The sequence below is a fragment of the Desmodus rotundus genome, chromosome X (assembly GCF_022682495.2).
Source record: "Desmodus rotundus isolate HL8 chromosome X, HLdesRot8A.1, whole genome shotgun sequence".
NCBI classification, from domain to species: domain Eukaryota; kingdom Metazoa; phylum Chordata; class Mammalia; order Chiroptera; family Phyllostomidae; genus Desmodus; species Desmodus rotundus.
In genome coordinates, this window is record NC_071400.1 from 93735146 (window position 1) to 93744926 (window position 9781).

The 9781-nt window shown below is 35.6% G+C and overlaps 1 protein-coding gene across 5 annotated transcripts in view; it reads left to right on the forward strand.

The window, feature by feature from the left end:
* Window positions 1-8728, forward strand: part of AP1S2 (adaptor related protein complex 1 subunit sigma 2) — a 28435-nt gene extending 19707 nt beyond the window's left edge. For 2 of the 5 annotated variants that reach the window (XR_008425996.2, XM_053917304.2), the window contains one exon: window positions 7250-8728. Coding sequence is in view for 3 of the 5 variants with exons in the window: in XM_053917304.2 (XP_053773279.1) it covers window positions 7250-7297 (48 nt within the window). In the remaining 2 variants the exon portion in view is untranslated. Of the gene's footprint in view, window positions 1-2461; window positions 2512-3191; window positions 4607-7249 lie in introns of those variants that run through there. The other 3 variants (XR_008425997.2, XM_053917305.2, XM_053917303.2) reach the window with 2 other exon arrangements.
* Window positions 8729-9781: the final 1053 nt, after the last annotated feature.

Here is a 9781-nt window from a genome sequence, read left to right on the forward strand (position 1 = left end):
CTAATAGAATAAGGGCAAAGTACCTATATTGAGAGGATGAATGGGGACGGAATCAAACATTGCTCTTAGGCAAGATGAGTTTTTCCTCCTTTCTTGAGGAAATAATGTTGGGAAAGCTGTAGATTGGTTTTTTCCCTCGTGAGCTGGGCAAGTGAAATTGAGAGTGTTGTCATTTTCTTGGCTTTGAGAAGCTACACGAGCTCGTGGAGAGCTGCTGGGAACTGAGGAGAAAAGAAAGAGGTAGCGAGCTTGAGGAAAATGTTGAGGGTTTGGAATAGACTTAACAGGGAAATCAGTGATGAGCAAAAGGATTGGCCAGGATTGAAGGCCCATTTCAGATTGAAAATAATAAATGCCTAATCTTTATTCAAAAAATAGCTCTCCAGGAGTCTGTACTAAGGGAAACTTGTGATTTGTATTTTTATAATATAACCAGATTAAAAATTTTTTCTATTTTCATTCTGGCCCATATTCCCATGTGATCTATGTCACTGACGTTTTAGTGTATCTAAAAACTCAGTTTGCCTGGGTGGTAGAATATAGCAGGTCGAGTTCTGCACAGGGCCCTTCTATGTTATGAGACAGTTACTCTCACCTTCCTCAATTCTAAATACAATTATTCCATGATTCTTAACAGGTACAGGGCCCAGAATACTAGAGTTATGTTTAATCCTTGGGTAATTATGTACACATCTATCATTTAGTTAAAAATCAATCTTAGCCCTGGCCGGTATGGCTCAGTTGGTTGGAGCGTCATCCCATAAACCAAAAGGTTGAGGGTTTGATTCCCGGTCAGGGCACATACCTGGGTTGCAGGTTCTGTCCGTAGTCAGGGCACATGTAAGAGGCAACTGATCGATGTTTCTCTCCTCTCTCTCTTCCTTACCCTCTCTAAAATCAATAAACATGCTAAAATCAACCTTAAATGTTAAGTGGTCATTAAAGCATTTGTTTATAGCATAACATTTTCAGGCCCTATCAGTCTTAACTGCAAAGTTATTTAAAATATGTTATAGCACCCTGGCTGGTGTGGCCCAGTGGGTTGAGCAGACAGCCTGTGAAGCAAAAGGTCACTGGTTTGGTTCCTCGTCAGGGGACATGCCTGGGTTGCAGGCCAGGTCCCCAGTCGATGTTTCTCTCTCACGTCAATGTTTCTCTCCCTCTTTCTCCTTCCATTCCCATCTCTCTAAAAATAAATAAATAAAATCTTAAAAAAATATATATAGCAACTTAAAAGTAGTAAAAGAATACATTTATTTTTTAGGGTTTCTTTTCTCAAAGCATGTTTTCCCAATACAGTGTTTTCTCTCCATGAAGACTATTCTTCATAATTGATGAATGCTAATTTTTTGTTCAAGTACAATCTGGATCATTGGCTGTAAAAGATAGTTTGGTTTGTTATCAACCATTTCCTAAGAGTAGTGAAAGGTCTACCACCCTTGAGAAATGTTCCTATAGAATTATTTGTTATTTTTCATAGTTAAGTCTCCTCTGGGGAGGAATGGCTGTGTACTCAGCCCTATTTGTGACACTTCTTTTAATGGGCATGTGTTCTCTATGGTATCAAATTAAGAGAAGACAAAAGGATTAAAAGCTATAATATCAATGCTCAAAGATTTGGTATTATATAGGTGAAAGATTATTTGACAGACTTAAACTTTTCTTATTCTCTCTCCAGAAAATAGAATGAACGTGTATCGCAGCAAGAGTTGCATGAGGTGTAAGAAAGCATACTAGAATACGTGCTGGGATACTGACATGCATCAGAATGTAGTAGGATATATAACTCAGTTTGTAATGAAAAGTTTGTCAAGTTTATTATTTATAGTTTAGCATTGCCTGAAAAGTCTAATTACATTGAATCCCAAGGGATAGTCTCAATTATTTCATTTAACTGATATTAGCGAATTTTGTTCTTGTAATGACCCATGATTTATTTTGTTTTACACAGAAAATGCTTAAAAGAGGTTCATTGACAAAAAGTATTATTAAATACTGTGACTCACTGATGCCATTGATACAGATATAGAATTCCCCATGGAAATTGAGCTTATAGAAGAAATGAAGCATTTGGGGGTTTAATTTGTTATAATTGTTTTAACTTGCCGCTTCATTCCACTATAATCTATTCTGGGTGGGGAAAAGAGGAAATTACCTCTTTAAACTGTTTAGGAATTACCTGAAGAGTGTAATTTAAATGGCTTTTCTCTTCAGATACTTTTGTTTTTAATGGTTATTTTATAAGGATCTGTTACTTATTTTACTGGGACAGTTTATATGACTTTGTGGTCTATCATTTTAAAGCACCAAGCTGAATAAATACTAAAATGAGGATATTTTTAAAGTTCTCAAATAAGCAGTTTTAAACTTCTTTAAAAAATTTTGAGTCACAAGCCTTTTGGTGGGGGTATTATCCCACGGGTCCTCCTCTCAGGAAACCTGCACATAATTTTGCCTCTAGTTTCAGGAGGTTCTTGGAGTCCCTAGAAATTCATCTCCGGACACTCTAAGGTCAGTTTAAAACCTCCCCTCAGGTTGCCTCATTGATGTGAGAAACATCTTTTTCGATACATTTGTAGGCATAGACATTTAACAGATCTGTTTGGATAGTTCTTTAAAGGATTATTTAATAAGTAATATATCCCCAGACTCGAAGGCAGTCTTTGGGTGTGTGCATGTGTGTGTGTTTAAGCTAAGGTAACTGCTAAAAACGTCTGTTGCTACTTAAAATACCAGAGTGACTGCTTTTTCACTTTTTCTTGGGAAAGATTTTCCTTTAAGGTCCTGTAAAAGAGTTTATGGCTGTCTTAGGATGTAATGATTTTCACTGAGGGATTAAATTCTTTAACTTGGTGTAACAAAATCCTGATGAACTTGAATGCTGGTGGGAGGGAGCATTCTACTTGAATTTTCAGTTAACTCAGCATTGACCAGATGACTTACACTGAAAATATTGTAGGCTTCTCTAGGATGTAGGTCATTTTGATTTTTTATAAATAAATAAATAATGAAGTAAAGTTAATAAAAGATGAATCTGAACTGGGCATTGTTTAGGAGTTAAAATATTCAGCCATAACCAAAGAACAAAAACAAAAATTTGTTTAAGTTTTCTTTACTGTGCACTAGACCGTCTAGAAATCTGAATGTGAGTTTGTATACTGTGTGTAAGAACATATGCATTTCTTTTGTAGCCACGTCATGAATATTTTAATGTCCCAGTGTACTAAATGACTACTCGACGTGTATGCAGAGTCTCACAGAGGACATAGAAAGCTGATACACTTATGAAAGAAAATATCCTCAGCTTGGTGACCATCTTATAATAATAGAATGTTTCAGAATCAATACCTTTACAATTGTAATTGTTTCCTGTTCTTATTCCTCTTTTCTGTTTTATTTTCATTCTATATGTGATCTTGATATAGCTTACTCCTGCTTGCAGCTGGCTTAATTTCTTCTGAAAAAATGTGACCTATGAATGTTTTCATAATATTTCATCTTAAACACATCCATGTCATTTGTGAACCATTTGTGATTAATCTTGTAAGAGGAAAACCTAGCAATTGTTACAATGTTTGCCAAAGAAAATGCAGCTGAAATGCTAGGTTTAAATAAGCAGTGCCATAATATATAGTGTGGTTTGGTCTTCAAATGTTGGGGGGAAAAACTATTTAGTGTGACTATATTATAGTCTATATGAGCTAATGTGTTTTAATGTATCACATTACAAGTGTGTTCAGAAATACTAGTAAAATCCGTACAATTACATCATTTAAGGTAAAAGATGCACAGTTTTTAAGAAATTTGTAATGCCACATTTACTGAATCACATGTGTGCTATATAATAATACCAAACAATCCCTTTAAGAACTATCAGAAAGCTGTGTCAGAAAAATCTCACCTGCAATATCTAGTAGTAAGTGACCCTTTCAAAATAATAGAGTTTATATAGTCAAATTTGAATACTCAAATAAGTTTAAATACTTATATCTTACTGGTTATGGCTTTATCATATAGTCTTCATTTAAAATACTTAATGATTTGTTAACTATGGTTTTATATTTCTGAATATTAAAACCTTTCATTATTGATCATTATAGTGTATACTTTTAGTAAAACATGCCATATACTTTATTATAAAAGGAAAGTAGCAAATAATTCATTGTTTATACCTAGAGAGTTTAAAGCCTGAGTTCAGTAAGCTGTCATTAGACAATAAATTCAAAAGATGCTTACGCTGGCTTACCACTGAGAGAAGACCTATGAAAATGTGTACAAGGCAGGCATGCAAACCAGTGCTCACCATTCTTACCATAGCGCCTGGACGGGCTATCAAATGAGGAATTTAGCATTCTACATTGAAAGTGTTGGAAAACATTGGTCTTTCATTTCCATTTTTCCCCTCCATCCCTGCAATATATTATTTACCTGGTTTTAATGTTGCATAAATATGCATTGTCTCATGCCTGTTTGTTCTGGATGCTGTGTGGTGAGCTGTTGTAACAAGATGTTGCTTGTTTTGTTTTCTGTATACAGCTGCTTGCTTTGAATTAGTAGATTCTGAAATAGCTTTCCTTGCATGTCTAAAATAAAAATATTGCATGTACTTTGTCTCATGTGAATGACTTTTTCTTCTCCATTGCTTTCGATAATGTGTTTCACATTTTAGTTTTTCCAGATAATTTTTTTAATTGTGGTAAAAGAACAACAGAATTTACCAGCTTAACTGTTTTTAAGTGCATAGTTCAGTGGTGTTAAGCATATTCGCATTGTTGTGATAAATCTCCAGAAAGTTTCCATTTTGCGAAACTGAAACTCTGTACCCATTAAACGACTCTCCATTTCCCTCTTCCCCCAGCCCTTGGTAACCACCGTTCTACTTTCTATGTATTTATGAATTTGACTCTTGGGTAATAGTTTTCCTAGGCAATTTTAAGCTACAGTTTCAGTGTGAACATGTGAAAATTATACTTTATATTATAAACACAATTTGAAAAAACTGTACTCTCTGTACAAATCTCAAAGGAATAAAATGTGTAAATAACTCTAGGTCTTTTTAAAAAGACGAGTATTTTAAATAATGCATATTTGAAAAGCAACATGGTTCTCCTCAAGAAATGCAATATAAGATTGACTGGCATAGGCAGTGAGCACATAGGAGAAATCAGCTCCAGGGAGTAGGATTGGGGACATTTTTACATGGGTAAGCTTAAGACGGTTAAGTGTCTAGAATTTGATGTAGGCAAGCTTTTAATTAATACATTGAAGTATGAGATTTTTAAAAGTATTTAACATTAAATGAAGAGGATTTTAAAAATTCTATTTTACTGCGTATGTGATTCAGTGTATTTAATGTTTAAGGCTAGACATTAAAAATGAGAGATTGGCTTACATCACTCCTGGGAGTATTACATCATTTCCATTAGACTTTATTTAAAAATTATGTCATGAAAACTGAGACATGCAAATAGATAGTATGAGGAATCCTCATGTATATACGTCACTCAACTTCAATAACCTCAGCAGTCTGATTTGATTACTATACTAATTTCATCAGCCACTGCCATCCCATTTAGCCTCAGTATTTTAGAGCAAGCCCTAGACATCGTATCATTTCATCTTCAAAACTAAAGTATGTATCCCTAAAAGATAAGTACCACACCCCATGAAATTAATGGTAATTCCGGTTCGATTTTTCATAACTGAAAAACAACCTGCCTCCTTGGTGCAGCAGTTACTGCATCACTCATAATCTGAAAAATATATTTTTAGAATTGGCTTGTCAGAACCAGATTCCAAACAAGGCTCACATTGTGTGTAGCTGATGTCTCTTAAGCCTCTCTTAGTTTTCCACAACTCTGCTTTCTCCCCCTTGCCTTTTTGTTCCTATTAACTGAGTCACCTATGCTGTAAAATTCCCTCCATTCTGTATTTGGCTCATTGTAATCTTGCAGCGATGTTTAACTTGTTTTCTTATCATCCATATTTATTTAGATCTATACTCTGGCTAGGTTGAGGTTCAATTTTGGGTGGGCAAGAATACTTTATAAAAAATAGCCTATGTCACCAAGGCTGATTTTTAACCATTTTCATTAGTATACAAACATACTAAAAGGTCATTATACAAATTTTATATAAAGTTGGTTTATAGTACTTCATTTACTACTGACTGATCAGTAACTTCATTTAGATTGCAACTGTGTAATGTTATCAGGCAACAGATTTTGAGCAGTTTTGTGAGTCGGGGTACTAAGCCTTATCCCTTAATCTCTATACGTGAAGGTAAGTACTAATGATCCTTGTTTCCCAATGAGGAAACAGACCATAGAATTTAAGTGTAACTTAAATTATTCCATATAATGCTTTACATACAGTTTAATATTATGGACTTATGGTTTAATGTATTTTTTTCCCTTTTGTGCTTTACCACAATCAGGATGCAAAAGTAAGTTAATTTATTATTGGATACTAAAAGTTACATTGTTTTCTTCTATTAAAATATGCTATGCCTTTTAATTACAAAATTGTTGCTAATAATACCTGAAATTTGATCTACTTGGTCCTTTTATTTTGTGAAATGCAAAATAAGCCACTTTGGGAAATTTTTAAATAATTTTTTTCTAGATATATGCCTGCTTCGTCTTCTTTTCATGTTTAAAGCTAGTATTGGTTGTTACGTAGGACAAAAAAATCTTTTATCACAGAGCATTCTTTATGTATGTTGCCTCCACCGAAGCCACTGGTTGCCCTGGGAAGGTCTGGGGAGGTGAGTTTCTGAAGCCTTGCTGCTGGCACATTTAAGTCAAAAACGGAGTAAAAACTTGGAGGTAGACGTTTCTCTAAACACATGTGACCCTCAAAAGCACAGAAACCAAAATTATGTGAAGAATCAGGAGAACTTGCGGTTTCCCCTGTTTTTTGTTAACGGGAGGTTTTGAATTTTAACACTTAAGAGAGCCTTTCCTGGAGACAGGCAACGATTTCTTAAATCGCCTGTGGGTTTCCCTGCTTTTTGTGTTACAGCAACAGTGTCCAACACATTGGTCAGTAGTCAACAGATATTTCATGCATGCAGAAAATACCGTGGCTCCCACACAAAACCGGAAATAACCACTGGCTCGCAGTAGTAGAACCCGCCCATACCACTGAGCTGCTGCTTGCTTCTCTGAAACTTGCACGTCCTTTTGTGTCAGTTTCACCTCAAGCCACCCAGGTCTGCTTACCAGAGTTTCACATTTTCCCTCCACAGGAAGCCGAAACCCCACGTAGTGTTCTTGAAGAGATTGGACTGACATAACTTCTCCCTTGTTGATGACTTCCTGTGGCATTTCATACACTGTAGATGGTCACTGCCTTCATGTCCATGTTAGCTAATGGTGTAAGATGACGTCTTGTCAGTATTACTGTTACGCTAAGCTGCTTCATTTGGGCCTACACAATTTTTTTTTTAAAGGGAACTTTGGTTAGCCAATTCATAACTTAGGAGACTTAAACATGAATTTGAGTGATACAGAAAAAGAAAGGTACCTGGATATCTTAAGTTTTATAGGTGTGTTTCTCTTAATCTGATTATATATCTATGAAAATGACAATCAGGCAATATACATTTATTAATAGTGTCTTTGGCAAAAGAAACTTATGAAACCAAAGACCAGTACACTTCAGTGTGTATGAGAATAAAGGGAATTGGCATCACATATCAAATGAATAAAATCTAACTCTTACGCTGAAACTTTAAAAACCAAATTATACCAAAGACCCTTACTGGAAACTACACACCTGGAAACAAAGGGAAAACACATGACTAAATTGGAATTACGTTTGCACTAAAAATTATTTCTTTGGCATTCCAAATGTGGGATGAACACAGATTGAGTATTTCATAATAGTGAGCATGTTATTTTTAAGGCTGAGTAATATTTGACTCGAGATAAATTTTTGGTGGTCGTAATCATTTAGCCACTTCATTGGATTGTTTTTGATGTCCCCAGGTAAAATGGAAATGTTGATTTACCAGGAATTCTTCATGATAGTCGTTCAGAAAATGCGTTCCTCACTTCACAAAGCATTGCCTAAGTCGTTTAAAGCACTAACGTTCCTTCCGGGGTGCTTCTTGCAGCCAAATTTACTTCGCTCACCCCTATTGCTTCCCTCCACTTAGAAGTGCTGCAAATTTTAGGGGCAGCTTCCTGCCTTTCCATAGCATTCTCTAGTTACGTGGAATCTTATAGAAATAAAAATATACCACCTTTCATATAAAAGTGAGAGCTGAGTGAGGTAAAATGGCATTAGTGGGCCCTATATTTTTAAAAGCTGTATCAATGTCACTTTTATACATATTCCATATGTAAACGTCCTCACGGTTTACACTTTCATTTGTATCTGCTGGGCTGGATTAAGCTTTGTTGTGATTGTGACCAATATTCAGGCCACGTGTGCACTGTCTTCTCCCATTGCCAATTAGTTGTAATAAATGTTAAATGTACACCACTGTAGTGTGTTTTTATCTCTTTCCAAAAGCTTGTCAAACTATGGAGGAGCTGCTAACGGAAGAATTTTAACTTTTTTTCTCAGTGAAATGTTGAAAATTCACTTCCATTTGAATGTGGTGGTTGTTAAAAGCACACACATACTTTCAAGTCTATTAAAAAATGATGTGGATTCCATGCTACTGAGAGCTTATCTACACATTTATTTTCAATCAATAAATGCTGCTTTTAAAACCTGATGCACTGGACTTTTCTACTCTTTCCGAATGAGCAACTCGACTGCAGGTAATCAAAGGTATTCCAAATCAAGTGGATCCCCCCCGCATGAACTGGAGGTGGCAGCACACTCACTGAACAGACTGATTTTGCCATCTAGTGTCTCATCAGCAAATCCAAGCTTAGTTAAGGGACCTCCCCTATTGACTGCAGATTGGAAATGTTAGAAAACTGAAATGATCTTTAAGACAAGGAAACAACTACCATCAAATTAAGTTGCTAATCTGTTGGAAGAAAAAGAGTTGCAGCTTTGAAGAGCCTCCAACAGTTACTGAAAACAAGCCTATGGGCTGCGGGCAATGTAGAGTTGGAATGTTTGAATCATAAGTAGTCATCAGTTTATAAGTTTAAAAAACATTAATAAATTTAAGTTCGACATGGACATTTGTCAGGATAATGAACCAGGCAGTGGTTTAGAAGTTGCTGCTTCTCTCCCCTCCATAGCACACTGCCCATTAACACTTGGGAAAGTCACCAGCGTCTCATAATAAAGTCACCAGCGTCTCATAATCTTGAGCACAAGCTGGTGTTTACCCTCCGTGACATTTTCCCCTCCATGAGCTACTAGACTATTAAAGTTGGAGTAATTTGGCTGTCCTTAGGAAAGTATTGAAAAATACTGAATTTGGTGATAATTAGCATTAGTGAATCCTATAGATACAGAAAATTTTCAGTCATTTTAGGGCATTTAAAGCCTGGAACACACCAATTTTTAAAATGTATTCTGCACCACATACTTCCCTTTATAGACTACTGAGTAAAGGATTGACTTTCAACAGATATCACTCAGAAATCCCAGTCTTGAAATTTCTATTCCTATTTCTGTTACCTTCACTATTTTGTGTGTCCTTAAATCTCCATTTCCAAATCTCAAGTTGCCAAATTCCATATACTCTGAAATTCAAGATCCCTAGTATGTCAACGGAAAGGAGGTTAATAAGGAAATTAAAAATGTATGAGGAGGCATGACAGCATTTTTTATGCTCTGAAATCTAAGAACAATATTTTATCAAGCA